The sequence below is a fragment of the Aedes albopictus genome, chromosome 2, assembly GCF_035046485.1.
Source record: "Aedes albopictus strain Foshan chromosome 2, AalbF5, whole genome shotgun sequence".
Classification (NCBI taxonomy): Eukaryota; Metazoa; Arthropoda; class Insecta; order Diptera; family Culicidae; genus Aedes; species Aedes albopictus.
Genome location: NC_085137.1, coordinates 51,808,446 through 51,830,526, shown reverse-complemented (window position 1 = coordinate 51,830,526; position 22,081 = coordinate 51,808,446). Strand labels below are relative to the sequence as shown.

The 22,081-nt window shown below is 38.8% G+C and overlaps 1 protein-coding gene across 3 annotated transcripts in view; it reads left to right on the top strand.

The window, feature by feature from the left end:
- LOC109421544 (uncharacterized) overlaps positions 1-22,081 on the top strand; it is a 53,834-nt gene extending 31,753 nt beyond the window's left edge. For all 3 annotated transcript variants that reach the window (XM_062849683.1, XM_062849682.1, XM_019696064.3), the window contains 3 exons: positions 19,936-20,085; positions 20,232-20,395; positions 20,820-22,081. In XM_062849683.1, the coding sequence (XP_062705667.1) occupies positions 19,936-20,085; positions 20,232-20,395; positions 20,820-21,992 (1,487 nt within the window). In that variant the 3' untranslated portion in view covers positions 21,993-22,081. The remainder of the gene's footprint in view (positions 1-19,935; positions 20,086-20,231; positions 20,396-20,819) is intronic.

Sequence of the window (22,081 nt, the reverse complement as noted above, 5' to 3'; positions counted from 1 at the left end):
AAAATAAAAAAAGCATCGCGCTTACAAAAGATGCGATGCACTCGTTGGCGTTCGTGTCGTACGATCGTGAGTCACAGACGTACGAACACCATCGCACAGCAAAGGTTTGCGATGCGATGGCATTTTTTTGTAGCGCGTAAGCACACGTTCGCGATCAATTTCCACCACTGGTTATCGTTATCGAGAGATTATCGAGCAACCTTTATCGTTATCGAGTTTGCGTTGAGTTAACTGTCGATAATTTATCGGTTAACAACCTTGGTTAGAATGTATTAAGGAAGAATAGCTGGAAGAACCGCAGGAATTGCTAGAAGAATCCCAGCTGGAATAACTGGAGCAGCGCTTCCCAAAATTGGGAAGTGGATCTTGGGAGTTTGGGAAGCGCGGATCTGGAGGAATTAATAGAATTCAGGGAGGTATCATAGAAGTAATTTCTAGAGAAATCCTTGAATCAGGAATGCCGGGGTATCCTAAAAGAAGTTCCTCTACCAAGTGCCCGGAGGAATACCTATAGTTCTCCTTTTTTTTTTTTTTTTATTATTATTTAACTTGCAGCGTAAGATTTACATCTTTTAATTGCTACAAAGTATTGAATACTGGAACGCGTCATAGCAACAACAGACTAACAATTACTAACACAAATTACAAATACAAAACTCAAAAATAAACTAATTAAAATACACTTTGCATTGCTTCTTAAACACTAAAATAGAATTCGTTTCCTTCAAGAAATTCGGTAGAGTATTCCACAAACTTACACCTCTTACGAAAAACGTACTCGCATATTGGGATGTACTATGAACAGGAATAGAAAAATTTCTACTTCTGTTACTCCGTAAAGGCCTCATTTTTGCGTGCAAATATTTAGGACATTTGGTAAGAATTAACTTATGCATGATAATACAAACACGTGCCTTGTAAAAACCAGTAAAAGAGTTGCCCAACAGAGAGCATTGCAGGTGCGAAACATGGTCAAAACGATTAAGGCTGTAGACAAAACGAATACATGAATTAAGTGCAACTCTGAGTCTTTGCTGGGTACAAGACGTAACGCCGGAAAACACAAAATCACAAAATAAAAAGTATGGTAATATGAAAGATTTGAACAATTTCAATTTTATGTCTACGTTCAACACATTGGGTTTGGAATAAAGAGTCCTTAAAACACCATAAAAAGAATCTTGAAAGAATCGGTAGAAGAAGTATACTGGAGGAATCCCTGATAGAATCGCAGGAGGATTTTTTTGAGGAATCTCAAGAAGATTTCCCGAAAGTATTGCAGCATGTAAGTATGCCTGGTGAAATCCCTAGAAGTATTTCTGAAGGAGTTATAATGGAAATTGCTTGAAGAATTCCAACCGGAATTCATGGAGGAAGGCCAATAGAAGTACTTGGAGAAATCCCCTGCGGAATTTCTGGAATAACCTCTAGAGGGAGTCCTGGTTAAATCCTTGAAGAAATCTCTGGAAGAATCACCGAAGGGATTTTTAGAAAAAAATCCCAGGATGATTTTCTGGAAGAATTTCCGAAAGAACTTCCCTAGTAGAATTCCTGAAGGTATCACAGTGAGAATTATTGGAGGAGTTCTAAGAGAACTTGCTGGAATCCTAGCCACAGTTCCCGGGGGAAGGCCAATATAAGCTCCTGGAGGAATTTCATGAGAAATTTCTGGAAGAATCTCTGAATAAAATCTCTGAAGGAATTCCTGGAAGAATCACCGGAAGAAACTTCTGAAAAAATCCCAGGAAGGTTTTGCTGAATAACCCCACGAGGAATTCCTGAAGAAATTCCAAAAACAATTTTTAGAAGAATTCCAAGAAGTATCATAGTAAGAATTTCGAAAGCAATACTACGAGAAATTGCTGGATCAATCTCCGTTGAAATTTTTAGTATGTACAACCCCATCTGAACAGCCTGGAGAATCCTGAGAGAAGTTTATTAAAGAAATATCGAGAGGAATCCATAAAGCAAGCCTAGAAAAATCACTGTTTGAACAGATAAAGGTATTACTGGAGGAATCCATGAAGAAGTCTGTTGATTGTTCTTACCAATATCCAAAACGCCAAAACGTGTAACAGGTGTATAAGTAATTCCGGGTGTGTTTATGTTTTTTTCAAATGTGCCTTTAATAAATATTGAAATTTATTGTGTGAAATTTTAAATTTTAGGTGACTGTCAAGGAAAAATTCTAAGGGGTGCCAAATTTGTTCTAGGGGGTGCCAGGCACCCCTGGAACCCCCCCTAGCTACGCCAATGATAACGACTGCAGCAACAAAAGTGTTCAAATATGATCATTAACAAAAAAGGAAATCGATTATTGCAATAAAACTTTGGAAATGTTTGAGTTGCAACTAATGTTATCCGCAAAAGCTGTTTTAAAGTGATCAATTTGACCTCGGATTACGGCACTATCCACAATACCTTGGCTCTACTCCTCCCTGTTTGCCTGAATTTGATGACGTCATGTGTCAAATCCAAATCATTTGAAAAGCATAATCTTTTTAGTATGATGCATTTTGGTTTCGTAAGGCGATGATATAAATGCAGCATCTACATAACGCAAATTGGCAAGAAAAAATCTGGAATTGAAATACATCCAGGAGATGCGCATTTCTTCTTGTCCATTTTATTCACAAAGTTGATAACCTAACCATCCTCCTACGGATATAAATCCACCACTAATGCTCCCCCGGAGCTTTCTTCGTCGAAGTTTCATCTCGGCAGCTGCCAATTTCGTTCGCGCGCTATATCCAACTGACAGCCAGCCGGCTGGCTGCTGTGATCTTGACATTGAAACCAGTCTTAGCATCATCAATGCGAGAAGCATAAAATATGCATTTTCCACCTAGGCTGAGTCAGTGGGTTCGGTCGCGGCGAACAGCAGTGCAGATTTATACCACCGCTGGCTGGCGCTGAGCTTGGGGGGAAGCCTTATGCACGTGCCTGCCATGTCGGCGAAGGCAATTTGAAACGGTGGATGTGCGAATAGAGGGGGCATATGGTTCAGTCGGTGAAGGAGTAGCTATTCAGCCGGACCATGTTTGGATTCGATTCCCAAGTCCTATCGTAATGCCGAGTTTTGACTCACACACGGTATAACTTCAAAAGTAGTAATTTAGCAAAAAAAAAAACAGCATAGATGAAGGCACTGTTCTACATGAGACGCCAAGCCAAGAAAAAGAGCAAACGGCAAAATCTAGGGTGAAATGTTTTACGATGATTATGATCTGAGCTGTACAGCAGCCGTATAGAATAAAATGCAAATCTGGAAATCTGGTTCTGTTGAGTGGGGGAAACGGTATGGATGCCTCGTTTCGGTGGGGATGATAATCGATAAAATTTTCAATCAAATGATGAAGCACATACTGTTGAGTAAAATTTGATTGAATCACTTGCAAACAAAGGATTTTATGAAGTTTCATTATGATTCAATCAGTAGAAATGCAGACGTTGTTTTCAGTTTTCTCATTATAAACAATATTGAACAAAATAGAAAATTAATTGGAGACCATTTCATTGCTATAGTTAGATCCTTAACTATTGTTTGAATGTATGACTAGTACTTTGATTGCTTTCAAAAGCAAAACTTTAAGGGATGTTTATGCAAAAATAAAAAAAAACCTTTGTCTTTTATGCAGTTATGCGCCTTTATTGATTACTTTGGTGGAATTAATATTCGAACAAGCATGGGTTAAGTACTGTCCATTTAGAATTTCACTAAGACTCGATTCGAGTCAAGTACGAGACACTGTGGACGACCTCACATTTGAGGTCGAACCCAAGCAACACGACTTGTTTCTGAGCTAGTAACAGCAATGTTAGTGCAATTACTTCACTGTCCGTATTACGGACGACAGAACACAATTGTTTTTCTGTGAAACCCAAAAAGCGCACATTTTGAATTGTTATGCATTATAAACGAAAGTGGATGATAAAAAAAATGAAACAGATATTGTCCAGATTCGAACCAGGATAATTATCCACTCACCTTACATACTACCTATACCAAGAGCTCTGTGAGAGAATCGCTGCCCAACGCACCATTAAACCTACTGAAGGTACTTGCTACTTTATTGCACCTTCTTTGTCACAAGCTAGATTACTGTCAAAATAAAAAGACACATAGCACATTTAATGTGAGCTGACTGTATTATAACTTACGAGGACTATGTAAGCTTCGCCTCCACGAACCGATGTCAAACACGAGGTAGTTTGTGATTTATATGAGACAAAGCCGCAACTTAAGGAATTTCGGACTTGAAATGCAGCTTAACTGACAAGATGAAAATTTCGTGTGCTTTTAGTGCAATCAGTGGCGTAGCAAGGGGGGTGCGATGGGTGCGGTCCGCACCGGGCCCCCGAAGTCAGGATCAAGGAAGGTTTCTAATACATACTAGTTTGAATAAAGTTCTTTAAATAGCGAAAGTTTCCTATAAGCATAAGTTCAACACTTCGCAGAACTGCTGATAGGTATAGGGCAGACTTGATCCCTTTTTCTTAATTTTCCTGAAACTTTGAGAAAAAACACAAAACCAGATTCGATTTCCATACAAAATGGCAGGTAAACATCTATTGCAAGTTTATAAACAGCAGAAGGCCTTTAAATTATTGTTAAAGTTTTCAAAACTGTGTTTTTATGGAGGCATGTCTTATGATGTATTTTTCAAAAATGGGTGACACTTGATCCCCCTTTGAGCACATGGTTTATTTAAAAAGAAAATAATTCGAGAGTCTTCCTATTCATGTTCTTTTTGAGTTTTCTTGTGTTTCCGATGAATACACGCTAACGCCGCTCAGCACTAAAGTGCATAATTTCCAGACTACACCAAAAATGTGTAACCCTTGCACATTTACAAAATCAGCTCCAGTGTCCGCAAAATTGTTAAAATCGCAAAAAATTTTGTACGCCAATCTAGGTAGGATTACTAGTGACCTTGGAAAACAAAAAAAAATCAACATTTCGCATCTAGAAGAGTGTACGAGCTGTTTTTTTGAGAATGTGTAACTGCTACACATTTTTGTGTGGTCTGGAAATTATGCACTTATGAGTAGGTCTTACACATTTTAGTGCTGAGCAGTTTTAGCGTGTATGGAGTGTTTGAAATTGTAAGATTTCCTTAAATTTTTAAGGATATGCCGGATTTTAAAAATGGGGAGACTTGATCCCCCTTTTCTTGGTTTGTACTCTAGTTATAATTATCTGACACATTTTATCGTTGAATAGACTAGAATCCCGAGTAAATAGAGGCTTCCGAATAGAATTTTATTTTTCACATGTATAATCCTCGAGGGATCAAGTCTCCCCATGTCACTGTTGTCAATACTGAGCTGAATTAATTAAAATATGTTATCAACAGCCTTATTTGGATTAATAAGTTTGAAAGTATTTTATTTAAACTATGTGCTGTGAAATTTTGACACCATTTGGTTCAATTTTCACAAAGTTATTGAGACTTTCGGAATCGCCTAAAAGATTTCTGAAGAACCGAAAACAAATCATCAGCCATTAAAAAATAATGTAATGTACAATCGAAATCACTTGTAGCCAAAACATAGTCGTTTGTCCATGAGTAGTTTTGGAAAAAACATGCTAGAAGAAAAATGTTTTTGATTCCGAGCAAATATGGGGGGAACAAGTCTCCCCAGGGATCAAGTCTCCTCAGTCTTCCCTATGGGGGCCGCTTTATGATCATCAAAAGATTTTTTGGAATGTGGCATACAGATAGCCCCAAAATGTCAAGAAAAATGTGTTCAATTAAAATTGAATTTTACGAAATTCAGTACCGACATGGATGCATTGTGAAAACGTCCCTAATATCCTAAAAACAGGACCAAACATAGTTGTTGACTTAGCTTAAGGTAGCAGCAAATCAGGGGCCGCATTTATGAAAATTATGATCTGAACACATTGTTGTAAATACTGGCCTGAAAACGGTAAGCTGCAACTGCAGCATCAACTACTGATTGTACAACACACATATATATGTGATCATGATGAATAAATAAAGCTTCGAGCGAAGGCTCAACCTCTTTTAGTAGTACTAGCTATGCAAGAAACATCATCTTTAATTCTCCTACGACCGAAAGTAAATCTTAGATAAATCTTGATTTTAAAATATTTTAAACTACTGCATAGATATAAAACACATGTCAAGTCAAAACCGTAATAAAATAACAATAGTTTGTCGATTTTTTATGCTTTGGTTTGATTTCATCAAGTATTTCTTTTCAAGCATTCCTTGAAGGGTTTCTGCAAGAATTCTTTCGGGCAAAGTTACCTTGCCTTCGGGAATATGTATTACGATTTACAAAAAAATCCTCTAAGATTTACTTCAGAACTTTTTTCATGGATTGCTTCAGGAATTCGTCTAAGCATTGATTTTGGAATACATGAATTGATTCCTTCAGGAACACCTCCAAGAATTTCTTCAGGGATTTCTTCAAAAATTTATCAAGGAATCCTTCAAATATTCCTTCAAGGATTACTTTTTTTGCGAATTCCTTCAAGCATTCCTTCAGGAATACCTCTTCGGATCCCTTCATAAAGTCCTTCAAGCATTATGTCATGAAGTCCTTTAACGGAGTTACGTACAAAAAGCTGAATTACTAAAGGCTGAAATAACAAAAGGCTGAAACACGAAGAGCTGAAATTACAAAAGGCTGAATGCATCAAAAGACTGAAGTAACATAATGCTGAAAAAGTGATTCGCATAGTTTTCATATGCATCAGCCCAAAGACTAACCTCAACACAAACAACTCGAACAAACAGACGTATCACTTTAATTGTAAATAATTACATACATACACTAATTTTACGATGCTTGTTGGTCCATTACCCAGCCGTGGCACTCGCATTGGATTTGCTTGAGCGTGACGTTTGACCGTCCTATCGTCCCCTAGTTCATGTTTGGCCAAATTAAACCATTTTGAGGGAACATGCCTCAGTTACTTTGTTCTGTATCGGAAAGTTTTACAACTGGTCATAATCCTATGCATTATTAAAGGCCTACATTACTAAGACAGAACTTCTCAAAAGAATAGCATATATTTTAAAGAAGGGAAATTCTCTCATGATATTGTTAGTAGCCGTAATGACAACAGTCTCCAAAATAACATGTAACATGACTCGGAAGAATAGGAACGGGCCATCCATAACTCACGTGGTCACTTTGAAGGGGGGGGGGGGCTAGGGTTCGGCCAAAGACCACAATCCATACAAAGGTGGGTGGAGTTCGGAATCTTGCAGGAGTTCCGCATGGAAAATATCTTTGATGTATTTCTGACATCATGCTTGATCAGGTATGGCTCCTGAATGGATCCTTTTGAGATATTCTGAAGGAATTTCGTAGGAATTCCCAAAATAATTCTTGTACAAATGCTTGCAGAAATTTTTGAAGGAATTTTTAATGGAATCCTCATAGAATCTTCTCTAAGATGCATTCGGCAAGAATCATTGGGTTGATTTTGGAGATATCTTTGATCCCATTCTTGGATTACTACAGTACTATGAAAAAGTAGTAGAAGTACTTGAAGTACTATGAGGAATTACGTAAAATAAAGGCTTCTTGAAGAAATTTTGAAAGCAAAGAGATTTTGGAAGAATTAATTGGGAAATGCCTAGACTATTTTTCAAAGAAATCAATTGCATAAACCCCAAAGAATTCCTCTCATATTCGTTGATGCAATTTAAAAAACAATTGTCAAAAGAATTATTATAGATTTCCGTGGAGAAATTAATGCTGGGGGAATTTCTTTAATAGGATATTTGTGCAGGAATCCTTTGGGGATGAATGCGTTCACCCTTGTAGGGTTATCTGAAGGAAAAGTTTGAGAAATCACTGAAAACATCTTTGTAACATAGCTTGATAAAATCCTTGGAGAAAAAGATTAAGTCTTCACTGGAATTTCTTAAAGGATTCATTAATTCATGAGTTTGGGAAATTTGCTCAAGGGATCATGTGGGGTAGCCCAAAAGGAATCGCTTGTTGAAATCTTTATGAAACTCTTTATCGAATTCTTTGGAATACATGTTACTGAGGAAATTGCGTCAGAAACACTTGGAGAAGTTCGGAGGAATTCCCGACCAATTGGTGTAGTAACTTTCGAAGCAAATATTGGAGGAATTTGTTTGGTGTTATCGCTAAGTATAGATGGAAACCATGGAAGAATATCTAAAAAAATTATTGGAAGAATTTCAGTAAAATTTCTTGGACGAATGTCTGTGAGAATTCTTGAAAGAATTCTTGCATTTTTTTATTAGAATTTTCATTCGGAAATTTCTTTTGGATCTTTTTAAGTAATTACTTTGGAAATCCGTGCAGCAATTCGTTTAGGAATACCTTTGAGTTTTGTTTGAAACTTTTTTGCTAATATTCGGGCTTTTGTAATTCTTTCCACTAGGAACTATTGCCTTGCGAAATTCATTCGGCAGGTACTTTTAAAATTCCTTAGTCAATTCGTTTGTAAATTGAGACTGCAATTTTAGAAAATTTCTCCGGTAGTTGTTCAGAAAATTCCCTTGGTAATTCCTCTTAAAATTCCATTTGATAGTTCCTTATGGAATTCCGTCTATTGTTACTTTTGAAATTCTATGAGATACACTATTGAGAATTAAACAAAAAAAAAAAAAAAAACAAACATTTACAATGGAACGGCCGAAGAAAATCTCAAAAGAATTGCCAAAGGAATTTCCAAAAATCTAAGTAAGTTCACAAACAATATCCTTAAATAAACGGAAAAATGTTTGAAGGAATACCAGTTGAATTAGGGTAATTTCTATGAGAATGCTTGAAAAAAATCTTCTCTCGAATTTTGAATTAAACCATGGTAGAATTCCTGAAGCGATCCCTGGAAAAAGCTCAAAAGTAATCCTCTAAAGAGCTCTTGGAGAAATTATTGAATAAATTAAGCAAGAGATGCTTTATCTGATTCATGCAACCTTCGCAGAGGTTCCTAACAAGACCTTTAAAGATATTCCAAAAGATTTTTTTCAAGAAATATTTAAGAAATCCTTGGAAAAAATCGTGTAAGAAATCTTGAAACGATTCCTGAAGAATTGGATTGGAAGATTGGATCTTCAACTTTCATTAATCACTTAAAATATGCTTCTAGACATTCTTAAAGAATTCTTGAAAAAAGTGGCAAAACAGTCTTAAGAGGAGTCCTTTGAGAAACTTCACAAGATAAAATCTAAAAAAATCTTGTGAAATCATTGATTGATTGATTTATCTTTATTTGAGAGACTTTCAGCCCTTGGCTGGTTCGTCTCCCTTGTGAAATCAGGTATCTGTTCCTTTAAGCATATACGCTCCTATTTTTATCTCACTGAAAATAAAGGAATGAAGCGCTTGTTTGTTAAAAGTGGCACAAATGATAACAAAAATAACATAATCAATCGGTGTCACAATCACTTTGTTATCGAGTAGGATGAATTTGGGATTGTAAGATTACACAGTGCAGCATTTTTTTTGTCTCAGCAGCAAACTTATGTGTCTCTGACAGATTTTGGGCCGCTGAATCCGAATCCGGGCTCAAATTTGCTCCAGCACGCCAAAATTTTGAGCTATACCTCAATTTATAGGGCAAAATATGCGATTTTGGGCTTTTTTGACTGCAAGCCATTAAGCATAGAAATATTTTTTTAGGCAATGCAAAATATTCCGTTTTACCAAATCAAATTTGATAGATTTAAGCATTTTATGTTAGTATGTAAACTTGCATGCAACTTTTGAAGGGTGACTTGTATGGGAAATATGGTACCTAACATAAATCTCTTAAAACTAGTAAATTCGATTTAGTAAAACGAAATATTTTGCATGAGTCGTTAATTTAGATGTTGATTGACCAATTTACGTTTCGATTGCTTAAAAAAAATTCCATGTTCAATGGCTTGCAGTAAAAAAGCCCAAAATCGCATGTTTTGCCCTGTTAATTAAGGTATAGCTCAAAATTGTGACGTGCTGGAGCAAATCTGAGGCCGGATTCGGATTCAGCGGCCCAAAATCTGTCGGAGACACATAAGTTTGCTCTTGAGACAGACCAAAAGTTTATTTTTGTAACGCTGTGTTTTTGGACTGAAGACTTGTTTTTGCATGTGGATCGATAATTTGATGTGACACGGGTAGGTAAAAAAAAGTGAACAGGTCTAATATCCATAATACATGGTTTTAGAACTTAAAATTTGGCTGTAGGTTTGGGCGTGGCACAATATCACTCACGAATCGTACCGCCACTTGTTCGCTTGCGATACGAATGTGGACGAATAAATGCATAATTTACAAATGTGGCTTCCAACCGTTTGCCGGAGTTTGATATAGTCACTGACAAACAAGTACATAAACTGAAGCATACACCGTTTGCTGCAGACTGGTTTCGAATGTGGAGGAAAATGCAAAGTGGAAATCAGGAACCCTGGTTTTAGGGGCATATCATGGTATCCAAGGAGGTTTGAAGGAGATTTCAGAGGCATTTTTGGCGGATTTCAGAAGCGTTACGGAGGCGTTTTCGAGGGCTTCGGAGGCTCTCAGATGCAATACAAGGGTCTAAGAGGGTTTTAGGGGGATTTTGAAGGCGTTTCAGGGAGTTTCAGGGAATTTTAAGCAAACTCAAGAGGCGCTATGGATGAGTTTTTGTGGGTTTCGGAGGGTCATAGCATTATCACTGATTCTAATGGAGGCTCGACTGTATCGTTTCAACTATCATTAAAAAAGGCTACGTAGTCTTGAAATTAGCAAGCGATGTTTATTACTTGCCCAACGTTTCGACACTGGGTTAGTGTCTTCCCTGAAGAAGAAACTTACCCCGTGTCGAAACGTTGGGCAAGTAATAAACATCGTTTGCTAATTTCAAGATTGCGTAGCCGTTTTTAATGATTATTACTGATTATGCTGAATTATACTACACTGCTACACTGCTTATGCTAGATTATCACAATTATTTTTTTGAAATGCCTCTGAAACGTCTTGAAACGCCCTTGAAACTCCCGTTAAAGGCTTCAACCGCCCCCTTCTCTAATTCCCTTAAATCCGCTTGAAACGTCCATTAAATTCCCTTAATATTGCTGAAATGCTCCTGAAATCCCTTCACTCCCACTAAATCGCCAACGAAACCTGACAGAACGTCCTTAAAAAGCTTCTTAAATCCCCTGAAACGCCCCTTATTTGGGCTCTTTGGGAGCGTTCTGGAAATTTCCTGGGCCACATCTTACATGCCCAGGATTAAGACCTGATTTCGCGAACAAGATTCCCTCATTAAAGTCCTGAATTCTTTTGTGGACAAAATTTCCTTTTTTCTTTGCCTTTTTTAACCTTCATCCAGCTAACGTATATTTTCCACCTTCGGAAAAGCACAAAAATGGTCAGAACTTATTTGTTTTTCGATAATTCCCAGTGGATTTTATTTTGAAAAAAAAAAGAAAGTTTTCCTGAAGAAACTCCCGGAGGAATTTCTGGGGGATTTCCTGGACAACTTCTTGAAGAAATTTCCGAAGCAATTCCTGGCGGATTACGGAAGGAATTCCCGGAAACATTCCCGGAGATATTCCTGGAGGAACTTCTAGAAAAATTCTCGGAGAAATGCAGCCTGGAGAATTCCTTAAAGAATTTCTGAAGAGAATCCCAGATCAATTCATGGAGTATTTGCCGGAGGATCTTATGGAGGTATTCCTGAGAACTCCTAGAGAAATTCCCAGAAGAATTCCTGAGGACATTACCGAAGGAATTCCTGAAGGAATATCCGCATGAGTTCCTGATGCGGTTCCTAGAGGAAATCCTGGAAAAATTTCCGGAAGAATTCCCGGACACATTTCCAGAGGAATTCTTAGAGAAATTCCCGGAGAAATTCCTGGAAAAATTCCCGGAAGAGTTCCTGTAGAAACTCCCGGAGACATTCCCGGAATAATAAACGGAGCAATATTGTGGGGTGACAAAATTTGTCTACGGGGGGTCAAAGACGGCGAATTACATAGCGAATTAATCACGAATCAAAGACTCAACTATCAGACAGTTTTTAGTTTGCTGAAGAACTTTGTTGAAGACGGCACCATTCTATCTTATCAGGATTCTGGGATATAGAAGTTTGAAGATTTTTGACCCTGGCGCCACCTAGCGGACGATTCTCGAACCAAAGGCGCCATTGCCAGATAGTTCTTAGCCTGCCGAACAACTTTGCTGAAAACGGCATGCTTGTACCTCGAGATAAACGTGTTTGAATTTTCCAGACACAATGCACCACCTAGCGGATAAATACCAAACCAAAGACTTTATTATCAGATAGCACTGAGCTTGCTGAAGAATTTTGCCGAAGACAGCATCATTCAATATTATCAGGTTTCTGAGATCAGAAGATTTGAACATTTTTGACACTGGCGCCACCTAGCGGCCGAATGGCGAACCAAAGTCGCCGTCGCCAGTTAGTTCTTAACCTGCTGAACAAATTCGCCGAAGACTTTTTACTTCTACCTAATCGGGATCTTGAGATATACGTTGCGCAAAGTATGTGGCCAATTTTGGTACCCTAAGACAATCCGGAATAACTCCGGAACCATGTGGACCAGGTACCCGTGTCCCCGGCATCTTACACTAGAAGAGTTTTTCGGGAAGTTGTGAAAATTCCATCAAAATCCATCGAAAAACAAAAAAGTTATGACCATTTTTGTGCTTTTCCGAAGGTGGAAAATGTACTTTGGCTGGATGAAGGTTAATTTGCACCCCTGCCAATGGCATAAAAAGAGGTTCCAGAGTGTAAGATATTCTATGTACGAATGTGGTAATAATGAATACTTTTGTTAGTTATCCAAATCTACTTCAGTTTTTAGGGTGCCAGTCCGGTCCATAACTCCGGAACCCCTTGGCTTCCCGAATAAAAAAGTAGAAAAACCGAACGTTTTATTGTAACAGCACTATTCAGAACCATATTTTTTACAATAGACACCACTGTAAAAATAAAAATACAAAAACAATAAGATGTAATGTAGACACCATACAGTGAACTGTGTATAGGACTTTTACAATATAGTATACGGGTTGTTAAGTATCGTAACAATACAAAAAAAATATTTTTCTCCATATATACATATTTGAAAAACCATACATTTTATTGTAAATGAATTGTTCTAAGTACTCATCATCGAGTGTGAGTGTGATGAAGCGCGGTAGTTAGTGAGTTGTTCTGGTCGTGATTCGATGAAGTTTTTCGACGTGCAAAACTCCCTCATGCTATAATTTTCTTCGCGATCGTGGCACACATCAACACTGCCGTTCTAGTTTTGCCAAATTTCAACCGATGTTTGCTGCTCGCCGCTGGTAAACGGAATTTTATTGTCGTGCAAAAGTACAACTGTTGCCCTCCATATCGATTCACATTGTTGTTGGTCCATTGCTACTGCGCTCACGTCTTCCATCCACTCACTTGGATGAGCTACAACAGGCAAACTCGTGCCGCTGCTATGGGTAAAGACGGTAAGGAGAAACCCACACTAGCTCTGCCTTTAGGTTCGAGTGGTGAGAACCAAAACAAAAAACGCTCACGAGATGATCTGGATCAGACGGATGATCAGGTAGAGGGTTTTGACGTTCTGCTCATGCGTATGAAGGAACTGATCGCAGAGGGAAATGCGCGGATTGAGCAGAAAATTGACGCCAATAATACTGCTCTCGTCAATGAAATCACTTCTTTGAGGATGGAAGTACATCAACTAAAAGCAGACTGTGCTCGGGACTTCAAGCAGATTTGTGAGGTCCAAACAAAAACGGAAATGGATGTGCGGAAGAATAGAGATGCTATCAACAGACTGGCTAAATCGGACGACCTAATCCTCACCGGTGTTCCTTACAGTGCCACGGAGAACACCAAAACTATCGTGAAGCTACTTTCTGCTGCTATTGGTTACTGTGAATCTGATTGCCCTTCAGTGTATACCAAACGGCTGGCTCGTGCTCCAATCGCAGCCGGTGCGTCACCGCCAATATTGCTACAGTTTGCTTTTCGTGCCTCCCGAGATGACTTCTTCTTTCGCTACCTATCGAAGAAAAGCTTGAATCTGAACCAGCTTGGATTTGATGTCGATAAAAGGGTGTATTTGAACGAGAACCTCACCGAGTCGGCGCGCAACATCAAAGGAATCGCGTTGAAGTTGAAGACTGGCGGCCGGATAAAGAACGTCTACTCCAAGGATGGTACTATCTATGTCAAACCGAATGATGGTGCTGCTGCTCAACCGATCTTTGAAGTTGGACAACTGACCGAGTATGGATACAGTCCAAAATAACCTTTCCTAGCAATTTCTTTTCCTACCTATTACGATCCATGATTCCTATCATCAATACATCCTATGATTCTTCCCCTCCTAGAAGTCAATAGCATAAACCTTTTCTACGGACGTTTTTTTATTTTTCCTACCAAGCATTTTCCATGACTCCTTTCCCATTACTTTTCCATGACTCCTGCCTTCCTAAAAGTTAACTGCTGCTGTCGCTGTTGCTGTTGGGAACTGCTGCTGTTGTTGAATTCGCTGCTGCTGGAGTTTGCCGTTGGAGTCTACTGCTGTCGGTTGCTGCGGTTTTTTGATGCTGCTGGTGTCATGATGTTGCCAATGATAATGCTACATTGTATCGAATAGCTTATAAACTTGTTTCATTGTATTCACGACCTATTGCCACTTTCTTAGTTAAATTTAATGGATTACTTGGAGTTTGTGTTTAGTTCGTTTGTTGATTTGTTGCTCTTTTCGTTCACAATTTCTGCTCACCTCAGTTGGCTCTTTCATTCACGATTGGACTTGTTGCTCGCCGATGATGCCGGATAGTCAATCAAGAAATGATGCACGTACAAATATAGGTATCACCGATATTCCACGAGTTGTCATGAATGTTGCTCTGCCCGACGATCTTATCAATTTATGTCACATCAATGCTCAAAGTTTGTGCGCTCGTCAACTAGAGAAACTTGATGAATTCAAATACTGTTTCGTCAACAGTAAATTAGATATTATTTGCATTTCAGAAACATGGCTGCAAGACAACATTCCTGACACTACCGTTGATGTCGAGGGTTATGCGATTCTGAGGAATGATCGAAGCTATAGCCGTGGTGGAGGTGTTTGTATCTACTACAAAAAAGGAATTAGTTGCAAACAAATTGCTGCTTCCGCGCCGGTGTTAGGCTTGGAAGATTCTAACCGCACTGAATATTTATTTGCTGAAATGTGTATCAACCAAGTTAAGTTTTTGTTGGGTGTAGTTTATTGTCCTCCAGGGGTTGATTGCTCACATGTACTAGAACAAAAATTTTCAGAATTATCTCTAAATTATTCTAATATGGTTCTAACAGGAGACTTTAATACCAACCTGATGAAGAGTTGCTCTCAAACAGTGCGCTTTACTGATGCTTTGGCCAATTACGGTATACATTGTGTTAACAACGAGCCTACTCATTTTTATAATGGGGGAAGTTCCCTGATTGATTTGATGTTAACAAACAGTTCTAATTTTATCCTTAACTTCAATCAAGTGTCAGCTCCAGTGTTCTCACAGCATGATATTATTTTTGCATCGCTTAACATAACTCGTACTCAATCGGAGCAATCGAAATCGTTCAGAGATTACAATCGGATTGATTATGCTCGTCTCAGAAACGCATTAGAGTTTCTTGATTGGTCGTTGCTTTATAGTATCAATGACTCTGATTTGGCACTTGATCTTTTCAATAATAAAATCAACGAACTTTACGATAATTTTGTTCCATTGCGCTTGCATAGACCAAGAGCAAATGCACCATGGATGACCAATGATATTGTAAAAGCTATGTTAGAAAGGGACGTAGCATATCGACAATGGATTCGCAGCAAAAACACAGCTGACCGAAATGAGTACAAGAGGTTGCGTAATAGAGTCACTTGCGTGATCTGTAAGGCTAAATCTGATTATCTCTCAACAAACTTAGAGTCATCACTGTCTAGCAAAGAATTGTGGAAGAAATTAAAAAAAATAAATGTTACAAATTCAAAAAGCGATGCAGAATTCTGTAATACTAGCGATGAAATAAATAATTACTTTGGCGGTAACTTTACTCGTGAATCAGAATTTCATTCAATACCACCGCTTAACGCATATGGTTTCAAATTCATTGCGTGTAGTGAGTTGGAAGTTTCATCAGCAATTTCCGCTGTTTCTTCAAACGCTGTTGGTTTAGATGGCGTGTCTCTAAGGTTTATTAAGATTATTTTACCTTATGTTATTACTCCAATTACTCACCTTTTTAACTTATTCATTACTACAGCCAAATTTCCTAGAGCGTGGAAAACTGCCAAAGTCTTACCAATTCGCAAAAAGTCGTCTGGAAATAGTTTGGATAACCTTCGACCGATCAGTATCCTATGCTCTCTTTCGAAAGCATTCGAAAAGATTTTGAAAGTTCAAATCCAAGATTATGTGAAACGATACGATCTTCTCAGTCCTTACCAGTCTGGATTTAGATCAGGGCGCAGTACAACATCCGCCTTACTAAAAGTACACGATGATATACATCAAACTATTGATAAGAAAGGTGTAGCATTCTTGCTTCTGATCGACTTCTCTAAAGCCTTCGACAGGGTCCCACATGTTAAACTTCTAAAAAAGCTCTCAACACAGTTCAATTTTCACCGGAATGCAGTAGAGTTGATAAAATCCTACTTGAACCAACGCATGCAAGTGGTGGAAGCAAATGATAATCTTTCGAAACCAATCTTTATTTTGTCAGGTGTACCTCAGGGTTCAGTTTTAGGCCCCCTGCTGTTCTCTCTGTTTATAAATGACCTTCCAACTGTGTTGAAATCATGCTTTATACATATGTTTGCTGATGACGTACAGCTTTACCTTTGTACTACAAGTAATGACCTTGGAAACATAGCGCTGTTGATAAATTCAGACCTCAAACGTGTTCAACAATGGTCCGAACATAATCTTCTACCCGTAAATTCTTCTAAAACAAAGGCTATGTTTATCTCTAGATTACAAACACGTCCATCTCTACCTGTTTTACTTATTAATGATGAAATTATCGAATATGTAGATAGAGCTACAAACTTAGGAATTATATTTCAAAATAATCTTGAATGGAACTTTCAAGTTAATTCACAATGCGGGAAAATATATGCTGGTCTTCGCCACTTGAAACTTACTGCTTCAATGCTTCCGGTTACTACCAAGTTAAAGTTGTTCAAGTCGCTAATATTACCTCATTTCGCATATGGTCTGGAATTGATTATAAATGTTACTGTTGCTAGTTATGATCGCCTTAGAGTTGCTCTGAACCACTGCGTACCATGGATTTATAATCTCAATAGATATGCAAGTGTAACGCATCTACAGCGCCATCTTTTAGGCTGCTCTTTCTATAACTATTTTAAACTACGCTGCTATACTTCTTTGTTTAGAATAATTCATCATGGACCTCAATACCTAGCTGATAAGCTGCAACCTTTTAGGAGCAATCGTGTAAGACATTATGTTCTATTGCATCACAACTCGTCACACTATGGCAATACCTTTTTTGTACGTGCCATCATTCTATGGAATCAGCTTCCTAACGAAATTAAAGTTTTGCGAGCTGCAGCAAGTTTTCGTCGTGAGTGTTTGAGCTGGCTCAATGAGGGGAATTGAAGTGAACGAGGCAACTAATCAACAAAGTAGAGTATAGTTTAAACTTGTTTTTTTTAATGTATATATTTAGAAATGAATTAGCTTGAGTATATGAAAGTGGTTGAACAACATTAAGATACCGATTGTAGTAATTTTATAAGGGTGAACCCTTACGCTACAAGTATTTGGCAAATAAATAAATAAATAAATAAATAAATACGTGGGTTTTCATATACCGTACATTGTATGGTACATATATGGTTTCAAACAATAAAATGAACCGTAGATATATTGTTTTTAATTGTAATTTCACTACTGGCTATACATTTAATCAAATGGTTTTGGAATGGTTCTTTTTTGTTATGTTGTATTGTTTTACATTCCATATCCTTTTATAATATCTTGTCATTTTCCTCCTGTTAATGGCATCTTAGGCTTTCTAGCCAAACTTACCTGAAAATAATGTGAAGTAGAACTATCTTTGATAGTGAGGATTAGAACCTATCAAGTTCAACATTATTAGAATGCGCTTTGGTAATTCTCCAAAGTGTCTTGAACAACCCTTCATGTTTAGGATCGCCCCGTCTGAGTAGTCTCTAATTGCATTAACAGTTGAAGCTTAGGCTCCCATGCTCAGTGTTTTATTTTGCCGATATCGTGCGCTTTTTTAATAACTTTTCATTGTGAAAAATTAGCTTAAGATAAAATTCACGAATAAAAAAAAAAAAAATAACTTTTCAACCGATATGCGATATAGTTTCTTCTGAGAAGTTTGTACATAAGACAAAGCGCATCTTTTGACATGAAGAGCTGGATGATCAGTATACCTATAAGTGAGATAAAAACAATAATTTCTCAAAAAATGCAGATAGACGTCTGATGTCTTTGGCAAACTTGTGCAAAATGCAATTTTGAACAACTTTGTCAAAGACGTCATAATGCTAAATTACATACTTTACGAGAAATCATATATTTCACCATAACTTTTTAACGGGACTTTTTACATTTTTTTGCGTTTTATACAAAATTGTTTGGAATGTAAAAATACATTTTTTGCTGAATGTCAAAAAACTCTAGCTTTTGAAATAACAAAGTTATTCACAAATTTATTATTTTTATAGGGTAACTTTGAAATCGTCTAACTTCTTTCGGCGCAAATGGCGCAGAGAACCGTTTCGAATAATGAAGCAACTATGTGCTAATCGTTATTGCAATATTGAGCTTAATCGTTATTGCAATATTGAGGCTCCAGTTTGACTAATGTTTGAAATGCATAACAACTCATGAGGAAACCGTCAAGTTCAACTCAAATATAAGTTAGGTTAAACAGCAAACCCGCAGACGAACCTATATTAGAAGTCATTTCAGTGTCCCGTCCATATGTTAAAGATGGCTCTTCGTCAAAGATAAATTTCGTCAATCGCATTTGATGGAAGATGGCAAATTCACATGAGAGAAGGATAGAAAACTCTCCTAAATGCAAATACAGAAAGAATAGTATTGGACTCATCCACTGATTTACAATAATCTGACCTGTGTCTTTCCGGGTTGACCTACTTTCGTATTCCTCTCATCACACTCTATATACCTTGCCCGCCATATCTCTTGGATCTGCAGTCCTTAGAACACCTGGTTTACCACTTATTTAAACATTTGATTGATTTTGAATTGTTTCAACTCATTCACTTTTTTCTCTTTCCTTTCCTTAAATCTTAAATTGAATAAAACATTAAAAATGCACGAAAAATAATATTTCGGAAAAATGAATGGTTCACGCGTATGATAAACAGTATAATATATTGTTACATAAAGATCGGATGTAAATGTATAGTAGCTACAATGTACAAAGGTTTTAGCGAATCATTCAATTACAATACACTTTATTGTAGCTGATACACTGTATGGTACAGGAATGATTTTCACCTAATACCTTATGGTTAGTTTTAATCCGGGTTATCGTTACTATTTTCTACAGACAACACGTGCTAAACTCCTCAGAATCGATTAAAGGGAAGTATTTAATTGGAGAGTAACTTTTTTGTACATAGACGCACATATAGACATCATCTGAATTCTGCAAAAGAATGCCGTTTGTCCACCACCCTGATGTTCAGCCTGAAAAACAGTTTGAGACGAGACCCTACCATATAAAGTTTTGTTGTTTGCAACACCGACCACCGATCTAATCTCGTTTACATTTGTTTGTCCAGAAAATTGTACTTTGCCAAACTCAATAACCAACTGCCGTCATTCACGAGGATTCTCTGGTAATTAATTCTAAATTTTCCGTTTTCCCTCCTCTCGTTTATTTCTCAGTGCTCAACTTTTTCCCGGTCCCGGTGGATGACGAGTGTCTCTCGGAGGACGGACTGCGGACCGGTCAGTGTTTGAACACGTACGAATGCCGCATCCAGGGTGGCTCAGCGCGGGGCCAATGTGCGCTCGGTTTCGGCGTTTGCTGCGTCTGTAAGGCTTAATTTCAGTTTTGTTCCCTCGAGGTGTTTTGGGCGGAAATTTAGCGTTTATTTATTCATTTTATTGCCAAACTTTGCAGAAGCTAATTTGCCTTTAAATATTTCCGTTTTTGTTTGTTTTTGTTCACACGATTTCAGTCACCGCCACGTGCGACCAGGAGATGGCCAACAACATTACGTACTTTGTGTCCCCGAGCTTCCCGGCGTTGGTACCGAGGGATATGTCACTGTGCAAGCTGAAGATCAAGCTAATGAGCGAGGAAATCACCCAACTCAAATTCGATTTCATCCATTTTGCATTGGTAATTGAGCGTAATTAGATTCATTGCCGTTAACCTGTTGAACGGATGCTGTGACCATTTGTGTGTGGGTCATTCCATGCCAAATGGAACATGGAACATTTGGACATAATAAGTATCATTTTTGAGTATACCTCATCAAGCACAATAGATGTTAGACATAATGGATGTTAGGTGTAGCGAGCGGTTAAATGATTGACAAGTTATGCCTATCGCCCAGTAATCCTGACGTCCGCTATGCCGGTCGTCGATTATGCCTAACGTATTTATGCCCAACTTTACGCATCTGTCATATTTTCATGGAGTTGTTAAACCTTGTGTTAAACTAATAGGTACCTACTGGTGATTGATACATACAAAACGATTTGTCGATACAACGTGGAACAACCCGTCCGTATTTATCTGTTTGTTTGCTTTCATTCCGCAGGGACAACCCAATCGACGGACAGGAATATGCGAAGGGGATGTGTTCAAACTAATTGGCGGAGTGTTACCGTTTGACCTGTGCGGTCAAAACAGTGGACAACATTTGTACTACGACCTGAACCCGAAGCGGCGGGACGACGAGGAGATTGAACTGCTGATGAACTTTTCGCCGCGGTCCTTCACACAGCGACTGTGGGAAATCAAGATTACACAGATACCGTTCAGCCAGCGGGCTCCGAGTGGATGCATGCAGTATTATACGGGACTGGAAGGGGTCATACAGACGTTCAATTTTGCCGAAAACGGAAGGCATTTGGCGAACCACAACTATCGAGCGTGCATTCGACAGGAGAAAGGCATGTGTTCAGTTGCTTATGAGCCGTGTGATGATCAATCTTTCAGGATTGGGAATCCTTTATCGGATGGGGGAGGGAGCGGTTCTCCGGGTGGCGGTTTTCCCGGGGGATCGTCAGGTGGGCCTGGAGGCTCAGCTGGACCAGGCGGAAGCATTGGTGGTCCGGGTGGAACAGGAACGTTTTCGGATCCGGCATTGGCAAGTGATCCACTTGCACCGGCTGCTGACATTCCGGTAGTGGACGATTTAGTTCCCGCGGCGGATGGCGAGGGCAGTCCAGGATTGCTCGATTCACCGGCAGATGACGCCGTAGCGGCAGACGATCCAGTGGCCGCAGATGAGCCGGCAGCAGATGAACCGGCTGCTGACCCGCCTGAAGCTGACGAGCCACAAGCAGATGACCCTGATGCTGCCGACGAGGGCTCTGGAGGGGGTGGAGGTGGCTTTTTCGATAGCTTCTTCCCGTCGTTCTTTTCGCGGAGTATTTTCGATTCGTATCGAAGCTTCGATGGATCTCATCGGCAAGGCCGACAGTTTGGCGGTTATTCGCGGCAGTTTATCTCCAACTGTCGGGACCGCATTACGCTTCCCTGTATAGTGGAAGATTTCATCGGCGCCGGGATGGGCGATTTGCCCAGCTGCATTCCGGTGCATTGCGGGAACTCTCTATGTCCTTTGGGGGTTTCTCCATGCCGGGTGGAAACGTCGGTGACCCCGTTCGGGTTGGGGATTCACTTTGGTGAAGGAATGGACAAAGGGAGTCCAGAGGATAACATCGGAGCTTGTTTGAGGTATAATCAGCTACCGTGTGCAGGGTAACCGGGGTTTAGCAATAGTATGTGAGAGTGTGTGCGTTTGTATTTATTAGCTGTGAGCGCTTGCCAGTAAATGAAAAATTGTAAAAATTA